This window comes from Lonchura striata, chromosome 6 (assembly GCF_046129695.1).
Source record: "Lonchura striata isolate bLonStr1 chromosome 6, bLonStr1.mat, whole genome shotgun sequence".
NCBI classification, from domain to species: Eukaryota; Metazoa; Chordata; class Aves; order Passeriformes; family Estrildidae; genus Lonchura; species Lonchura striata.
The window spans coordinates 56,369,770-56,390,108 of record NC_134608.1 but is presented as its reverse complement, the minus strand read 5'-3'; the positions used below and the strand labels follow the sequence as shown (position 1 = coordinate 56,390,108).

Genomic DNA, 20,339 nt, shown 5'->3' with positions numbered 1-20,339 from the left:
TTTGTTAAGGTTACCTTTTAGTCATCAGAATCTGTTTTCAGACTCTTCTGTGCATCATATGTGTAATGACACAGTCACTTCGGTGCCTTTTCCAATGATAACAGCTTTTTCTTTCAATTTCTTTGCAGTTTTAGGTGTTGAAAGCTAGTACTTCCCTTCATGGGATTCTTCTGTCTTTTGAAGTCACCATGCACTTCTCTTTTGATTTTTAAAATTTAAATATTAAAAGATGTGGCCAGAATTCCTGTGCAGCCAACAGTATTCTCTTTTTTGGGTGATTGGTTGTCATTGAGATTTACATCTAGAGTTGCTGTCATTTTTCTGTGTGTTTTATCACTTTCTCACTTCTTCCACCCTTTCACACATCCCAAGTGTTTTGTTTTGTTTCATTTACTTCCTTCTTTCTCTGCTCCTTTTTACTTTCATTTGTGGTTTTTTCCTGGAACTTTTGGAAGAGAAAGACAAAATGCATCCATCCCTTCTCTGGCATTTGAGCAAAGCTCCAAGTTTCCTGCTGGTGATTGTCCCTCCTCTTAAAGCCCAGCTTTAAGTGAATTCCTTCACTCTGGCACTCTTCAGAAACAGATAAAGATATGTTATTCAGAGGTCCTTTGGATCTGGGGTGCTTTATCCTCTCATAAGAATAATCATGATAAACTGTGGCCAGGGGCCTAAGAAAGGTCACGAGAAACTCATGTCAATGTATACAATAGAACAACATAAGTTTAATAATTAATGTGTTAAGTTATATAACAATAGAATATAAAATATGTTCAGCTCGAAAGCCATGTGGGAGTCAGATTTGGGTCTGTACCCCTGATTCCCAGAGCTCTCAATAAAAGCACCTGCAGATAATCATATCCTGTGATTATGTGTGTTCCTGAACACTGACACAAGGACTTCCAAAATCCATTTATAGAGAGGAGAATCCTCCTAATGAGGATTGATTTCTTTCTGTTCATTTAGATGTGTTCTTGCTTTTGTGTGCTGTTACTCCCTATCTGCAAGATGAGCTAGCAGATTTTGTATTTGAGATAAAGGCTCGGATTGAATTTGCAGCTCACATGCTCTCATAATATCATTACTTAGCTGCAGTTATGGTTTTAATATGAATTGGCAGCAGCCTTTACAGACAGGCTGAATTTCATAGAAACCTAACTTAAAATGCACAGAATGAGAAAAATGCCTCTCTGGAAGGGCTCCTGCTGAGCTGATAACAGTCTACAGGAAGACATCTATTGAAAGAGAAGTAAAGAAATATCAGAAATAGCCTTAGGTTGTTCAGCTCTTATTTTCATCTTTATTAAACTATTTTCAGCTTCGTTAATGCTGTGTTTAATTTTTCCAGCATTTCCAAACCCCCTAATTTAGTTTGCACTACAATTAGGACACTGGATGTTGCACTATTTGCCTCTTCTATTTAAAACAAGTGAAACAACAGGATGGATTTTCAGTGTATTAAAGAAACTGGAGTTCCTCCAAAGACTCTGATTATTCCAAATGGCAAATCTCAGAGGCTGGCTAAGTGGAAACAAAAATTGTTATGTTGGTTAGCTGTCCTGTGGACTTATTTTCTCACTCTGGAGACTTTCCAAACTGTTTCTTCTACTAACATCTTGGCTTCAGGATTTCTTCCCCTTCAATATGGATATTCTCATGAAGATTGTTACCCACAAATTAATAGCAATGGAGGTAGAGCCTCTCTTCAGGAAAACAAACAAACAAACAAAAAAACCAAAGAAAAAACCCACCATAAACCCTCTTCAATAATGCAAGGAGCTAGAGAAACTTCCTGATGTTATGGCCGTGCTGTTAGAAACCAACTGAGATCCCACTCAGCTTTCCTGACATCACTAAGCATCTTTACTTTTTTTCTTGGAGGCTCAAGCACCCAGGGGTTGGGGCAGTAGAGAAGGAAACCTCTCTGAACCTGACCTGCATGATCTCACTCAGCACGTGATCAAGGTGCTCATATGTTAGATTTATTTTTCATTGGATCTCTCTGCCCTGCTGTTTGGCCTGGTTTTTTGTTGTTATTGGTGCAGGTGGGGTTGGGTTGGTTTTTTTTAGGGAAATATTTGCTATATAAGCAAATGTAAATAATGAACTTCATTGTAGCACTCTTCTAATACAACTGGTATATTTAATATTGTTTTAGGTCACATTATCAACTGTTCCTGCCCACTGCTTAAACACAATGGCAGCACCAAATTGTAGTTATCAATGTAAAGCAATGCTTGCTACAGACTTATTTGGCACATACATGTTACTGAAGCAGCAAGGTTAAATTTATGAATTTTATATGCTAGAGAATAGATTAAGATGTTTCAGCTTGGAGGAACTATTTATCTATTTATCTTTGTGTTAAAATCATTTGGGTGGCTGTTATGTTTTGTTATTTTCCTGTGAGGTTTTGCTTGTTCATGAGTGAACAGTATCATTTTCCCTCAATGTTTTGACTCTTTATTGTTCCCAGGAGATACCTTGTTTATTTGTCTTGCTCCTGGTCTGTCACAACATTTTTAGTTTGACTCAGATTTCTTACAAGTTTGCAAATGGCAAATCTTGTAATCTCATTTGGTTCACCAAACATCGTACACAGCTCTGAGAAACATTCCCATTTCACTGAAGTGCCTCCTCAGTGGCACAACAGAGGTAGAACTAAGTCACTGGTATTGTGATGCTGGATTTGTTGATTTATTCAACAATAACAAAATACAATAGCAAATAGGTGAATTACCTAGGCTGAATTCCCTTGAGTATTTAATGGATATAGAAATATCTTATTCCTGTATGTGTCTTTTGGAAACAACAAAAATCAATTCTTTCTTAAGTACCTTCATTCAGCTTCCTAATGTCTTAAATGTGTATTTAAAACCCTGATACTGGTCAATTGAGTAAATGGGGTTGTGAACCCTGAGAAAGCAGAGCTTTTTCATGGCAATAGCAACATCCCAGTATTACTGGTATCTCACACTCCACTCTAAAAAATGCACTGTCTTTATCTTGCCCTATGGCTTTTGAAGTTCTGCCAACCTCCTGGAGCTTGAGAATTACTGTGCTGGCTAATGTGCCATACAGAGCACGATTTGAAAGGTTTGTTTTAGATGGATGTAAGATCTGTGGCAGTACACTACAGGCAGGGCAGTCTGAGAAGTCTTTCCCTGTTGCTGACTCTAACTATTTGGTGGTTAAATAGATGACTTCAGCCTCTGGATTACCTTTCAGAAGTACAAGCCTGTCAGGCTGTACTTCTGCAGGAGATTTCTCTCTGTACAGGTTTGGTGCTGCTGCCCATTACTTTCTTCAAGCCCATTTGGTGGCTGTGGAATTATCATATTTCTCGTCTGATAATAAAATGTCAGTTCCTGAAATGTTGACATGTCAGCTGCAGTGCACAAGAGTGATAGTAATTTTAACTAGAAGCTTGCTTTCTATATATTTTTATTTCAAGTTTTTATTTCTAGGTATATATTTTTATTTCAAGTTTTCTGTTTATACAGCAACAGAAAATACTATTAGTGCTATCCTCAAGCAGTAGTTTTGTTTGCTATTAATGACAGATTATGTACACTGTAAGAGATTTATTTTCTTTTTACTATGCACTATTATTCATAGTGTAGAACACATCTAGTAATTTTACTGGGAGATTTTTTTGGAAAAAAATAAGAAAACAGTAAGAATATAACAGAAGTGTGCATAAAGTTTCACAGAGCTGTTCAGAAAGAACCTTTTCCCCACAGTTTGACTTGTTTTGTCAGTGTACATTAGTAATGACCACTTGGTGCTGCTCAGTGAAAGCATATACCTTTTTTTAAGTCAAATAATACTTAAAAATGTCTCTAAACAGAAATTACTTCTGTATGTAGCCACTTGTGTGAGAACTTAAAGTTTAAGAGTTCAAGAGTGATTTTTTTTTTTCCCATTGGAATGGAAAGGAAGGTATTTAAAAAGTTCTTTTAGTCTGCTGGAATTTGTATTAGTGAAACAATACAAAGGAAAGGAAATAGTAAGGAAATACTTGCAGTGCTTTGCTTTTGTTTCCTACCTGGTTTAATTAGGCATATTTTCAACTTCACACTGATGTAATTGGAAACAACCAGAGAATGGACAAGATTGAAAGGGACCACAGTGGGTTATCTGTTCCGACCTCCCTGCTCAAGCAGGGTCATCCCAGAGCACACAGCCCAGGATTACAGCCAGGCAGAGCTTGAATATCTCCACTGAGGGAGATATTCTCATAGATATATATCTCTGGGCAACCTGCTCCAAGATAGAGTCTCCAAGCAAAGTTCTTCCTCATATTCAGGGGGAACTTGCTGTGCATCTGTTTCTGCCATTGCCTGTCACCTCATTGCTGACAGCCCCAAGCAGATGATGGAGCCTGGCCCAAGCTCTGACACCCCAAGCAGATGATGGAGCCTGGCCCAAGCTCTGACACCCTGAGCAGATGATGGAGCCTGGTCCATGCTCTGACACCCCGAGCAGATGATGGAGCCTGGTCCATGCTCTGACACCCCGAGCAGATGATGGAGCCTGGTCCATGCTCTGACTCCTCCCTGCAGGTGACTGACTGGCAGACACTGACAGTTCCCCTCTCAGTCATCTCTTCTGGAGCTGAACAAGCCCAGCTCCCCCAGCCTTTCCTCCTGAGGGAGAGGCTCCATCCCTTCCCCACCTTTGTCCCTGTCTGTGGAACCTCTCCAGGAGCTCCACGTCTCTCCTGTGCTGGGGAGCCAGAACAGGACACGGCACTCCAGGTGTGCCCCACCAGGGCTGGGCAGAGGGGCAGGGTCACCAACCTGGACCTGCTGGCAGTGCTGTCCCTAAAGCACCCCAGGACCCCACTGCACCCACCCTAAAGCACCCCAGGACCCCACTGCACCCACCCTAGAGCACCCCAGGACCCCACTGCACCCACCCTAGAGCACCCCAGAACCCCACTGCACCCACCCTAAAGCACCCCAGAACCCCACTGCACCCACCCTAGAGCACCCCAGGACCCCACTGCACCCACCCTAAAGCACCCCAGGACCCCATTGCACCCACCCTAAAGCACACCAGGACCCCACTGCACTCACCCTAAAGCACCCCAGGACTCCATTGGCCTCCTTGGCCACAGCTGGCTCTTGGACAGTTTCTTGTCCACTGGGATTGAGACAGAGTGAAAATTTAACACGGTAGAAATCCATTTAGATTTAAGTGAAATGTGCCACTTTGACCTTGCTAAATATGCTGTTGAGTCTGGTGACTGCATGCCTAGCAAAACTACCCCAGCTAAGGAGAAAGAATACAAATTTCCACACTAAAAAATAAGAGATAAGAAAGACTCCTCAGACCTTAAAACAGACAGGGCAGAGTGACCCAAGAGTTCTTTCTGTACTTTCTAATAAAAACTAAGTACAAGTGTAACTAGCTGTAAGTACAATGTGAAATCAGCAAAATGAATATGCATTAACCTATTGTGAAATTCTATGCATATAGAAACTAGTAAAGGTAATAAAAATGGATCAAGAGTTCTCAGAAGTACACATGTCCATGAAAAGGCAATAAATCCCAACATGCATCCACAGCACTGTACATAAACATACCTTTCCCTACAAATCTTTATTAGAATTGTAGAGTTTAATTTTTCATCCACGTTTCAGGATGCTCAGGTCCTTCCCACACAGCTGCTTTCTAGCAGGTCAATGAGTATCTTTGAAATAAATACTAATGTTTTCAAAATAAGCAAAATTGTTGTATCTGATGTATGCATCTCCACTCTACACACACACACATATATATATATATATATATACATCTCATTCTTGGATTGAGTGGCATGCTTTGGTGTTAAACAAAGTGCCATGTAGAATTATGCTGAGCATACACTGATTTCCAGTAAGGCACATGAAGACCAGGTGCTGCATGAGAGAATATACTACATTGTATTATGTTTCTGATTATTTTATTGAATCGTGACACGGCATTGACTTATTTCCTCTACCTGATGAGTGACATTTTCATATGAACAAGAATATCAAAACAATGCACCATTGCACTGCAAAGTACATGCCCATTTGCCATAGTTTATACTTGATAGATAAAATAAACAGCCTAAAGCAGTTTCCTTTCTAGTGCAGATCCTGGTTGCTCATGGTGCTGAAATATTTGAGATACCTTTCCATCAACCCTTTAATAATTTTAATTTGGTTTTCAGATATTTCCTCTGTAGCTGTCTGTTTATGCTTGAACCCAAGTATTTCAGAAAAGCTAATTCTCACAGAAGTCACTCCTATGATTTGTGACTTATTTCAAAGAACATGTACTTTGTGGAGCTCATTTGCTTGTTCTTTTAAGAGGATACTTGCAGATTCAAGTAATATGGTTTTGGAAGGTATTTTTAGAAGATTTAGTAAAACCACTCACAGATTCAGTAAGTAAGCTGCATTGGAGGGCAGGACTGGGGCATTAAAATTGTTTGTGTTTTATAAAGTCAGGTGCTCATCATCTGCCACAACTGCTGTGACCAGATTGCAGAAAGTCTCAGCATGAGGATATTGAGAACAGAAACATGCATATCCAGATATTCAGAAATACCTCACTCTCCTTTGCTAAGCCAGTCACAGCAGGCAACTGGAAAAAGCTAACAATCAATGAATCTTACCTTATTTCATATCACAATATACATAGGGAAGAATTTCCACAAATCAGGGAAAATAACTGTCCCTTTCTCTTCTTCCAGATCACTTCTTGGGCCATACTGTTTGTAGGTTGTCTTCAGGATCTGTGCAGTGTGGCTGTGGTGGGTCCACACAGCCATTCTTCTCAGCTGTGAAACACATGCACATGGATTTCTCTGAATCAATTCAGGAATATTGCAATTATGTTTCTCCTTCCTAGAATTATTCAATGCAAAGCAATTTTTTTTTTTTTTTTTTTTGACAGGAAAGGATTAAATGGGATGTTTAACCTTGATTTGGGAAGAGGGCTAACCTCTGACAAGCTAAAGGCTGAATTTCATGTTGTGGAAAATTTCTTGCTATTGCACTTTTAAAAAATTATTTATTTATTTTAGTAATTATCTATAAACAGTCTTGTAATTCTTAGGGACTTTAGAATGCATAGCTGGGACACTTTGTGTGCATAATCAAAATACGTCTATATATATATATATATATATGGCATGCATGTGATCAAATCTCTTCAGAGCATTCAAAACTAAATTTGTTTTTATTCAAGGGAGCAGGATGTTAGGACCAAGTAGAAGTGTGTGCCACAACAACAAAGATAAATGCCATAGCTTCGTTAGTTCCCCACACAGCATTTATGGATATGAAGCAGTTTAGTCATGATATCAGGGAATGGATACATCTGTTAAGAGAAATGCATTTTATGCATCATAAAATTAAATGTTGCATTGCCAAGATGTATAGGAAGTATTCCTATAGTCTGTTTTTGCAAACTAAACATTGCAACGAGCTACCCTAAGAAGGTAGAACTGGAAATCTCTTTTGAAATCATATTCCATTAGGAACGCACACTGTACTTTATGGAAGGATTACAGCTGTCTTTTATGGTGCTTTATTTTTTCTACACTGAGACCAAGCTGTGTACTGTTGGCAGACTAATGCTTAAGAAAGGTATTTCAAATTTATGTTGAACTATATCATCCTAAATGATTCCAAAGCACTAAAAAAAATCTAGGCAGCATCTGTCCCCTGGTGCTCCTGAAGTGCCGTTCTCAATCTGAGAGGGAAACAAACACTAGCTGGAGTGTTTTGCATGTGTTGGGAAAGAAAATTTTGGCCAGACACCCCAGCCTTGAGTACTGCGCTTCTGGAAAGTTACTGCACCTCTGATAGAATAATAAAATTGTTAAAGTTGGAAAAGACTTACAAGATCCTTGAGTCCAAGTGTTAACCCAGCACCAACCATCCCATCACTGAACCGTGTCCCCAAGTGCCACATCCACATATCCTTTCAATACCACCACTGCTCTGGGCAGCATGTTGCAATGCTTGACAGCCCTTTTAGGGAAGAAATTTTTCCCAGTATATCCAGTGTAAAAGCACGCTTGAGCTAGCTGTAGGGATTTCTCATAACTTCAGTTTTTTGAAGTACGAGACATTGTGCTGGAGCCTGTACGGCAAAATAGAGAGTGCAATGATCCAGAATCATTGAAGTCAGATTGGTGACCAAGGTGTCACTGCTCTGTAAAAAGCAACCAAGGATCTGTGTGTCATTTTCCAATGCTGGTTTGCTGTTCCCTGACATGTTACTACTCAGTTCTCTACAGAAAATACAAAAGGAGACAGGGAATAGGTGGCAAAGTCAATGTTATATATGTTTTCAGGATATCAGCTGAAATATTTGCATGGTTACATAAGCATGCAAAGACATAAGTCAGCAGTATGGTCTTATAAGCAGTGACAGTGATGTAGTCCTTGGAGTCTTGTAGCTCCAAAAATTTAGAGGATAAATTCTTAGACTGTGTAAATTGGTATAGATTACTAATTGACACTAGCAGAGAGGGTGGCCCCTTGGGTTTCTGAAATGCTCTTGGCTTGTTCAAAGATTATACACACAAAGATTATATTTGCTTGTCTGCTCTTACTTGTTAAATGCATTCTTTATTAAATTGCATTTCTGTAGTTAACACTGTTCTGTAGAAGTGCCTGGCAGGTTCAGGCTCTTAATGCATCTTCCTCACTGGGGGGTTCTAAGGTTTAATTGTTCATAATGCATAAAGGCTTGAGATTAAAGGATTTATTTAAAAGCAACATATTATGATGATTACAAAGTTGATGTGTATAACACCTGCTTTCACACTAGCTTCAGCAAAAGCAATCTCTGCTTTTAGAATGAAATTTCTCTGGAACAGTGAGAACAAGATCACTTTTCAGGGCTTGTTTTTTTTCGCTATTGAAAAAATCTGGTGTCTTTGGGAAGACAAAATATCAAAGTTTGGTCTCTTTTTTAATGGATAAAACTAATTTGCTAAGATTGTATCAGGTGAATCCTGGTATTGAGATAAACATATATTTTGCCACTGGGAAAATTAAAATAATTGCTAGAAGTATACTTTTGTATTTTTGAGAAGAATCTGCTATTGTGGTAATATTTTAGCTACTGAAAATATTTATAATTTAAAGTTCACATAGGAACTGAGATTGTCTCCAGTTAATGGTTATTTGCATTCTCTTTTTGATCCATCAACTGCAAAAACCAGAAGAGGTGTAGGAGTGCAAAAGTTATCCAGACCTATAAGAGAAAATTCATTATTTAGTGTGATATGTTTTTGCAGTGTTTGAATCTCTCATCCTTCACCTCTCCAACCCCTCCTCATTGTTTTCCTTGTTATTCTTTTTTCCCTTATATAAACTTGATCCGAACTGAGCCTGATTGCCCTGGGGCATTGCTTATGGGACCCAGGGCTTTTCATCTCTTGATTGCCTTCTTGGCAGCATCTTTAGTGAATTCAGACCTCTGTCTGTTAGAGACTGCAAGGTAAGGTAGATTCTGTAAATGGAGATTAACTGCTAATTCTGTTCCTTAATGGGGAAATGTCTATATCTAAGGTGCATCTCTCCTGATAAGGAGCAAGGCTGGAGGGGATTGGGGGGAGCTCTGAAAGTTTCACCTGCTGAAGTCCTTCCTGTTGTGTGGGCACAGGACTCTGATCCCTGGGACCGACAATTCCTAATTCCTGTCCTTCTGCTCTTGGTCAATACAATCTGATCCACTTTTGAATAAGGAACATTTTTTTTGAGTGGAGTGTCTTGGAATAATGAGTGAGATTTGAAAGGTGATGAAAAAGCCCTTTAGAAAACGTTTTCAGAGACACCATTGTAGCTGTTATTGCAGCATAAGTATAATAAAATACAATGAGAGAACACCTGAATTTTAGTGTGCTTGTTCAAAAAGAAATACCTCAAGGTCTCTTAATGTCTTTGTAAATTATTTGTAATTTACTTGTCTTTACACATGCCTGATCCAGACCTGAAAGTCCCATTGCCCATTTCTTTTCCATTTTTGTCTAATTCATCCCAGTAAGGTCACCTTCAGATAGTTAAATGTTATCAATAATTCCTTGGTTTGCTATTGCATATTTTGTGCAGCTATCAATGCAAGGGATTTTTTTCAAATTCAATTATGTTTACAATAAGCTATGAGCAACCTTAAAAAAATATTGCTGAATTTGAGACTTCACAGGCTGATTGCACACAGTAAACATCCTCACTTTCAGCCATGACTGAAAATGCTTTCTTAAAGTTTCTCTACAATTTCAAAAGATAGTGTTTCTCATATAGAGAATTACCTCACTACAATGTTTTATTAACATTGTAGGCCTTTTCGTTACACCTTATTGAACATTCCAGTGTTTTTCATAACACACAGTTATTTGAGGGTGCTTGGATAGATTTTTATTTAGCAATATAGAGTAAATCTCTCCCACTGAGACAGAATGTTTCTCATTGGTAACCAGGCTTGTGTTTTGTTGGCAAGGATGCCTGTCAGTCCTGCAGGGCAAGGCAAGGAGAGTGAATTAAATGTGTATTTACCTGTTACATTAAAAGTGTATTTACCTGTTACAGCAGGGGTGATCCAGCTGTTCTTCTGCTGAATGTGTCTACAGAGGGTGCTTGTATGGATTGGAATACTGGGATGAGAAATCTGTCATATGTATGTTGCTGGAAAATTATTTTAATGTTGTCTGAATATTCCATATACTGTACTGTGGCCAAGCAGAGCTTGGATTGCATGTGCTGTTATTGAATTCAGGATTTTTTTCTGTGAGTTCAATGAAATTTGAAGTAAGGTCTTTACAAAGTTTTGGTAATAGATCAAGCAAGAGAAAATGCTTTTGTTGTGCTTCTGGAATATGCTTCTTTATCCTTAACTTAGAATTGTTTAAGCATTACTGATTTCTAAAGAAACTTACGTTTGTAAATATGATTTTTTCGATAGCCATTTGTTAAAACAAACAGCAAGTATAATAAGCACATTCACGTGATGCAGAGAAAAACTGCAGTTGTACTATGTGTCATGTCATTTCTCAAAGTAAATTGCAGTTTGATTTTGCAGTTTAAACTGTTGACTTGAATTTTGAAAGATTATGTTGGGTTGGATTGTGGAAGAAGGATTCTGCCCTATTTTGTCATGCTTATTATTAGGTTACTAGAGAGACAGCTGCAGTTGGCTTAAAATGGTGCACTAAAAATATTGAAGAGTCTAGCCTTGAGGAAACAGAGCAGTAAAATGGCAACAAGAATATTCATTTAGCACAGTTATCTGGGGATGTGAGAGATGCTTTCAAAAGCATAATATATCACAGGACAATTTTTATTATATTGCTTTTGTCCCTTACTGCTTCTATTGATCTTTTTCAAATATTTTTTTCAAAATTGTCACATAGCTGTCTTCAAAGCCATAAAATAAGGCTGACATTAAAAAGGGTTTCATATATGCCATTTTACCAAGAAAGCAGAAGGGACAGATTCTGTCTATTCAATATGCTTTCTGAATTAATTTAATTAAATATAGCTTGTTTGTTGATTAGAATATATTTTAGGTGAAAATGTATTAATTAGGGTGGGTGACTTGCACATTCAAAAATAAGCTCCATTAGTGGGGTAGTACAAAGGAAATTATTAGCATTTATCACTGTGATTCATTGTACTAATTTTCAGGAGTTTAGGTTTCATTTTTCAAAATAATTCAGCATTTCCAGCTGAAGAGCACTTGAGCCCACACTGAAAGTATCCAGGTGAATGGCCTGCTGCTTGCCCACAAATGGCCACAGCTTGATTACATATCAGTCAAGCAGAACACCAAGCAACAAGAGAATTTAGCATCATACAACAGTAAAGAAAGGGCTCAGAGTTCAGAGCCTTCAGAGAGGTATGCTCAGCCTTCCAAATTCACCTAAATCTCAATTGTGTAAGAACTGTGTGACAGAGCACTGGGAACTTGCAAAAATTCACTGCTTTATCAGCTGAAATAGCCTACTGACAAACTCTAAACTATTAGGTCACCACTTCAATAAATACTATGCAGCATGCAAATGTATACATAGACACACAAACTAACGCACAGTGTGTGTGTATGCCTGTTATATTTGACAGAATTTCTTTCTAATGTATTTTTTATTCTTCGTAATCCTGCTAGGGAATTTTCTATTTTGCCCTTTTTTCTGTCTTTCGCTGTGTGTTGCCTGCCAAATTTGAAGGAATTCCTTCATGCTTTTCTGAGTAATTTGAAAAACTCTCATCTCCTAACTTAAATTCTGAATTCATTGATCTTTTTTCAAAGTTAGCTCTCATACACTTACACATTTTGTACTGCTAGGAATTGGAATTTTGACTACACTAGGCAGCAATTCTGCTAATTACATTTGCAAAGTATCTTTTAGTGTGTGAAATTTCTAGCAAAATAATTCAGGAATAATAGTTTTATGATCAGCTGATCGAAAATCTGAAATTTACAGGCTGAATAAAGCTCCTGCAGACTGCACATAAAATCCAAAGCATAAACTGGGTTGCAAGCCCCTGACAAAAGCGAGAGCTGCCCAGCTGAGGGTTTGTCCTCCACTCTGGGATGTGTTTGCACCCTGACTGCCACACTGACCTGAAATCAGGGACCTCATAAGACAGGAAAGCTGGACAGGACAGAATGCAGATGGAACCAATATGGTTAATGCTACATTCTCCGTTTATTAGTGAGAATATGGCAGTTTATATGCACTTCAATATAGTTCACAGTTTACAAAGGCACTCTCATTGGCAAGCTAACATTGTTTACCTTTGCCTTAAGGTGATCAAGCTTGTCACACTGCAGCTCTACCCTAATTAACACTCAGATAGCTCATTACTTTGTAGCTACCTTAACATAATTTCTAACTGCCCCACAACTAATTTCTTACTGTGTCAAAGGCTCCTAGGCCCCATCAAAGCCGCTTATCAGGGGCCCAGTCTGAGGGGTAGCTGAATTCTCACTCCAGACATAAATCATGCCCTCTCGCTCTCAGAAATTCTGCAACACTGACCCACGCTCCCTTTCATGCTTCAACACGTTGGAAGAATATTTTCCAGGACCATTCTTTTGGCCAAAGCCCATTCCTGCCAGCTTTGTCCTTCTCTGACTCCAGCCAGCTGTAAAAGGTCTCCAATGGCATTTGACAGACTGTGTGTGAGTAAGTCACACCCTGTGTCCAACGGATGCAGTTCACTGAAGCAAAAGGAGTTTTGTACTTTTATACATGCTAGTGTCACACTTGAGTACAGAGAAAAAGAGCAGAGCCCCTGCTGCTCCCTTATTTTAGTTGTGTGTTTTCACTTTCCCAGCTGTCCCCTAAGCCCACCTGAGCAACTGGTATCATCTGATTATTCTGGTATTTGGCTTACATGGTTGGATTGTTACCAACTGCACCCCTGTGTGTGCTTGTCTGAGGAAATCCAATCAGCCAATAAAACTGGGGTCCTTCCATCAACTGATTATCAAACTCCTTGGATAGTTACACCAGCCTGTCTCTCTCCCAACACTGTGTATTTTTGCTTACCCAGGCAGTCTGTGCCTGACCCCTTCCTTGCTTTTCCTGAATATCCATTTTTTAATTTCACAGGCAATAAGTATATAAAAAATAATACAAATTGTTTGTTTGGGAAATAATAATTTGTATCTCTTCAGAGGCAAGTAGCATTCCTTTCAATTTGTAGGGTAATTGTTTGGTTTTATTTATTTATTTTCTTTTACTATAACAATTTTATATATTCAGGTATACATGTTTTGTAGTATCTACTGGATTACACTTGAAAGTGAGAGGTTCCATGCTGCAGTATCTGCCTTCCTGTGGTAGCCCAGTGAGGTAGTGCATTGTGCTGCCAAACAAAAACCAGAATAGAGCAGCTTGTGCATCTCTGACGATGTACATCAGAAATGAAATTTCCCCTCTGCAGAGAAAGTATGTCTATTCAGGAATAATCTTCATATAATAAAGGCTTTTATTTTGGAGGAAGAAATCTGTTGACATTGGAGAGATCTGTTGATTTTGGCAGAAGCCTCCTGAAATCAACAGATTGTTTCTTTTACATACAGAATACTGAATAAGCCTCTAAACAATAGAAGTTTACTTGTGTAGACTTTACCCTAATGGCATCTTCACTTAATTTTCCTGATCCAACCTTTATGGTAAATTCAGTAACTCTTCTCCTCTTTATCAAGATTGTCAGCTTGCAAATGATTTCACAGACAGGATCTACTTGTGGGAATACATTAGCAAGATTTGATCCAGCCATGATTTGTCTTTCATGTGTTAACTTTGAGTAGGAGGGAGTCTGCAATCAACATTTCTAACTGGTACTGGTAATTCCACCACCCCCAGATTGACTTCTGATTTTGAGGGTTCCAAACCACAGTGGAAATCTATATCCCAGAGACCATATGTCATATAAGAAAGCATAAGCCCAAAAGGAGGTATTTTCATGGGCACTCCAGTTGGTTTCCTACTCAGCTGCTGAACAGCTCCCTGTTGGGTCCTCTTGTCCATCAGGCACAGGTACAGATGGGATGTCAGGATTTTACTTAATTTCTTCTGCTAATGCTGTAAAGAAAAAAATCTCATTATTGGAAATGAATTAATTTTGAGAAAATGTGTTAAAAGGCTGCAGCCAGAGGCAGGGCTATTAGAGAAAAGAGCTCAGATAAATGAAATTTGGCAAAATTGCTAGCAACTGGAGCTGTATATTGAAATGTAATTGAAACCTATTATTAGAGGTACTGAGCATTTTTATTATTCAGAGTAGTGCTATCAGTACTGCATATAGTACTGTGAGCTCTTTTTTAGCAGTTAAGTACAGTAGTCTTTAGTCTGATTTTTTAACTGTGTTCTGAGAGTCGTGGGTTTGACATTCTATTTCCTGCAAGCCTCTACAAGGCAAGAGCGAGATGGTTTGTACAAGAACCATCTGGGAAACAGCATGATAGTGCTGGCACTCTTCCTTGGGGTTTCTCCTCTTGCATAAAAATGTGAGGATGAACTACACCCCAGAAATCCAGCAAAGCCTGAGTGACAAAGACAAGCACGGTTAGTCTGCGTTGCACAGGATCTTTCAGCATTTACAAAAACTGAGTTATATTCTTTCCTCCTGCAGCCATTTCTCAGCTTCTTCCTCAGCTTCGTCCTCCAACAAATTATTTTGCAAATATTTTGGTTTTGTTTTTTGTTTTTTTTTCCCTGTAAGTTGCTAAGATGGGAGATATAAGGGATAGTAACATTTCTAATTACTTGACAAGTAAGTGCTAGCACATTTGAATATGCATATAGGAGGTAGAGCTGTAGGAAGGAATAGAAAGATAGATTTTTGGCCTTTCTCTCAGATGTGAATGGCACACCTGGCTGTGCCTGTGGATGTCAATCCAGCTGCTGTACTGACATAATATGCAAGCTCTAAGGGGAACCTTTTACATGACCAGCCCTGTCACATAATCTTTCCCTGCTAGAAATCTTTTTAAGAGAACAGAAGGAAATGCCACCTCACCCTGCTGACCTCCTAACAGGATTTACGTAAGAAGCAGATATTTCACAGTACTAAGTTGGTCCTATCCATTATGGTGGCAAAGAAAGTGCATGAGAGCTGTCACTGAAGCCTTCTTACCTTCCTGTCTCTACCAGCATGAATAACTTTCAGTGGGCATGCATGATTTTTATAGACAATAAACATCATCTTTTTTTCCCCGTTATGAATTCTTTCAAGAGCCCCATGTGGTTCTTTCCCAGTGTAATATGGGATATCTTAAGGATGAGCTATACACTCTTTTTGCCAATATATTTTTTTCTTTTTCCCTTGTATCTGCTCTGACACAGATTCTCCTTCTTTTGATGTTGTGCAGAAATGTATTACTACTTCACAAAAGTCTCTGTTTACTCACTATTTCAAACCAGAAAATATGTAGATGTAGAATTTAACTTGCATCTTCTCTGAGAATGCTGAGACTAGAGATGAGTAAACATGCTTTCAATAGCTCTGGAAGGAATTTTTAGAGTCTCATCATGGTTTTGTATACTTTGAGTTGTATTTCCTACCAGTACTTTCAGCTTTCTGCACAGTTATACTTTCTTACAAATATTTATATGCAAAAAAAACCCACCCCAAACTACTCTTACACTGTATTTCTCTTCTTCTCATTCAGAAATTGGCTGTTTAAAAATAGATATATTTTAGAAGATTCCCATATGGAGTGTGTGCATTGATGGGGAGGAAGTGTGACTGTGCTTTCTCCACACCACTGCCTTGCTCCAGGGGCACTTATAATATTCTACTGTGATCTTCTAAAACACTTCAGCATTCTTCTCCTCCATAAAGCATATATGAATGCTATGAATTATATATTTACAGGAAGGCAGATGTGTCTATCAGTTCAGTCACGAGACACAACGATGTGGTTTTTTGCCTCTAAGTGGTTAACAACTGCAAAAGATTCTTTTTAATGCCTAGAACCCTGTTCACTTTATTTTTCTTTTTAGTGCAGTGGAAAATAAATCTTAAACATTTCTTCTGTTATCTAGCACTTTAAGCCTTTTCATAGCATTTGTAACATCTCTTTGCCAACACTCCATCTGTGATTTTAGCTTGCAGGAAACACTTTGCAAATCTGTTATTAGCTTCGATGCAGAGAGCCGCTGTTTAAATATTAATTGCAACTTCTCTCCTAAGTGCAGTCAAACCCACTCAGGCACTTGTGGAGTTCAGTGAATGTTAAGGGCAGGGAGGGTGTCAGGGGTAGGGCTGCTCTTAGCTGGAGCAAGGGTCCTACTCAGGTTACCAGTACTAGTACAGAAGTGTCCTGATGCCCCCTTCCCTCCCCCAAAAACAAATAAAAAGGAGTAACTTTAAACAGTGAGCAGACTTCTTGCACACTCAGTGGTCTTCCTGCCAAACTGGCTGTGAGCAAGAGGAACATCACACAGTGCTGGCAGTAAAAGATGAGATCCATCAGCTGTTTGAAATACAGTTATTGGGCACACACACTTCTGGAGAACTTCAGTATTGCTCCATCAAAAACCACATCTCAGGAGAGACATTTATATTGGGGTTGAGCCCTTCTCACATTTTCAGTCATGATCCTCACCCTATTTAATTTCTTAATTCCACAAAACATACTTTACAATAAAAATTTAAAATGCAAAATATTAAGTGTTTACAGACATTTTGGAAAAGTATTTGATAGAAGTGAGGAACACAGTATTTAACACCACCCAACCTGCCTGTTTTCTGTGGATTAGCAGAGCATTATAATTGTCATATGCATATTCAATATAATGGAACGATGATCAGCCCCATTAAAACCTTATGATGTATTTTTTCCTCTCTTCTTTTTCCAGATGGTTACTAATTTTTTATTGGTGAGGTGGTTTGCCTATGGTGTAATCTGAGATTTTTCCTCTTTAGTGAGCTTTTTCTTTAGTGATTTTTCCTCATTTTAGTGAGTTGCTTCTCTTTGTGTTTGCAGGTGGACTGAATTTTAATATGCTAAATTCTGTTAAATGCTTAGAATTTAGATAATTTTCTTATTATCTTTCAAATGTATATTTTAAAAAATTAAGTATTACCCACATATTCCTTTTATCTTGCAGCATTCTGTGAAGAAGGGTGCAGATATGGTGGAACTTGTGTAGCTCCTAACAAATGTCTCTGCCCTTCTGGATTCACTGGAAGTCATTGTGAGAAAGGTAAAGCTTTACTGAAAAACACCTTCTTTGGTAATGAGAAGTATGGTATGTGGGAGAAGTAATTCCTTTCTATCCTTTCATTCTGCTTGATGTTTTCTCTCCAGTGAAGATATACAACTGTTCCATTTCTGCCTTTTCTGCACTGCAAGTTTGTCTTGCCTGAAACTTTCCATGTTGAATTTTATCAGGGATGTATCTGCTTTTGCTTCCAGCATGCACTTTTAGTTAATTAGAAGGGACATCAAATGAAAAATGTTTGCTCCACCAGTTTCCTGTGGTGCAAGCTCAAGGTTTCCTTCTGCTTCTACTAAATTTGTTGTGCAAATTAGACCAGAATGCAGATGATTGCTTTTCACTTCAAGTTATTGAATTATTAATATTTGATTTGTTTCTAAGTCACAGTTTTTACAGAATCACAGCCTATTCAAAGATATCTCACTAGTCATGATTAGATTTTCCCTGTTCCCAGATTTTTCTTTTTCAAAATGTGTTTCTGACAGCCTCATAGTTCTGCCTTTCAGTTTGTTTCACAAAGAGCTGGTTCCTTGTCTACCTAAAATGAGGAGAAAGGGATCTTGTCAAACTCCATATAGAACTCTTATTATTTTCTTTATTTAGCGGAATTGGGATTTTATTTTGGTTTGTATTTATTGAGGTTTTATGTTACGTAACTAACTCAATGATGGGAGGTTTTTTTGCACTGCAGGTTTGTTAATAACTGTTTGCACATGCATTTAGTTTTGGATATGAAGTTGATTGTTAATGCAGGTTGTGTGCTGTAATATGGATGAGATTATAATTGGTGATTTTTTTAAGGAATAAATAAATGAAAAATAACTGTTACAGTTAAATTAGTGGAACCACTTGTAACCCAGTGATTGTGCAGTAATTTGTGTGTTTGTTTAAGTCACTTAAGCCCAGTTGTCAATAAATCTGCTTCAAACAGCTTCTGAAAACTGCTAAATACTCCTGTGGGTATAGTCAATCAGTGTATATTAGAAGGCCATAGTTTCTACTTCTCAGCATTGTTTATGATTATTTAAGAATGAACTAAGACATTTATGTTTTCATCTCACCTAGAATAAGTCTGAGTACTTACTTTTGCCTGTAGCCTTGTTTTAAATAGGAAAAATCCTCCAAAGTCTCCTGCCATGCAGGATGCTGGAGATGTGTTCTGTGTGTGTGACTCTGTGGTACTGCCAGCTCTGCCCAAAGGTGCCCTGCCTACCCAGATTTCAGCTCCTCAGCCTGGGATGCTTTCACCCAAGGGTCTTAGAACGTTCTTTTTTCTTGGAGCTGTAAAGGGACCTTCATCTCTGGAGCATGGATTCCCTAAACTATGGAAGGGATGGTTTAAAATTGATAAATGGAGGACATAACCATTTTTGACTCCTATATTTTTCAAGGCTTTTGTGTTGTTTTGATCTACAAGATGAGTTAGCACACCAACCAAAGGAAGCATGGCAGGTATGGTACTCTCATTATATCAAGCAATTTAGAGGTAGATGTCAGAAGGCGAAAGCTTCTGTGAATAAAATCTATACAACTTGAACCAGAAGGCAGTTTATTTTTTTTTCTTTGAAGATGTATAGAGTTTACTAGTATGCTACAAATCAAGATAATGATGCTAACTTTGAGAGATCTGACACACGGGCTGGTTGGGGGATGAACAGGGCTTTGTGTATGAGAATTTGTCACGTTTTAGCTGTGTTGGAGGGTTTGAAAACTTCAGCAGCTACATCTTACATTGTGTGCATGTTTCAGTGGCTAAGTGCACATCAGGTCTGTGAGAACACTTCAGCCTTCTGCAGGTGCATGTCCTGGCCAGACTGAATGCTCAGAGCAGAGGTGATGAACTGCCCTTGAAGCAGGTTCTTTCAGGAACAGGAGGCACTTCAGTAAAGGCTCCCTTCATTGTCTCTCTGCAGTTTGCTGAAGCCTTAAAGGACACCCAAGTATCCTGACCCCATGTTTGTTTGTTCTCCTGTTATTAACATCAGAAATAAGCACTTTGTTTTATTTAGTATATGGTACCACTCCCTCAATCACTATGACACAGCGGTGGGGCAACGATTCAAATCAAAGCCTAAATGTTCTTGGCAAAACCTTGTCTGATGGAAGCTCATGGTGAAGTGAGGCGTATCAGAAGTAAAGTGATGTGTTTTGGTCATGTATTAAATTTGCCACAGTGCATTTGAAAATGTCCTTCAAACTGACAACACAGCAATGTCTTATACATTATTTGTGAGCTGAAAGGACTCGTGACCAGCTAAAAACAGTATGACCCAAATTGGCTTCAATGCCATGTAAAGGGTAAAATGAGCCAGTAATTAGAAATTTTGCTGAAAAGCAGGTGTGTTTACTTCTGAGTATGAATCATATGTTACTCATGGTTTCTGACTGCCTGGTTAAAATTATGATATTAAGTTAATTAAAAATTCAGAGATATTTCAGAAGGGTAGGATTTATACCAGTAATTTACTCAGGTGAAATTAAAATACACATTTAAGGCTTATGTACAGATACATAATTCAACATGCTGCTAAGAAGAATTACCTCTTGCCATTCACTTTGGTTGACATGAGAAATCATCATAACAGTTGTGGGGCTATCTTTCCTTTTTGAA

At 38.4% G+C, this 20,339-nt stretch overlaps 1 protein-coding gene across 3 annotated transcripts in view; it reads left to right on the top strand.

Annotated features, from left to right (window-relative positions):
- Positions 1 to 20,339, top strand: part of NELL1 (neural EGFL like 1) — a 284,811-nt gene that overhangs the window by 200,244 nt on the left and 64,228 nt on the right. For all 3 annotated transcript variants that reach the window (XM_021528533.2, XM_021528532.3, XM_021528531.3), the window contains exon 15: positions 17,618 to 17,713. In XM_021528533.2, coding sequence (XP_021384208.2) covers positions 17,618 to 17,713 — 96 coding nt within the window. The remainder of the gene's footprint in view (positions 1 to 17,617; positions 17,714 to 20,339) is intronic.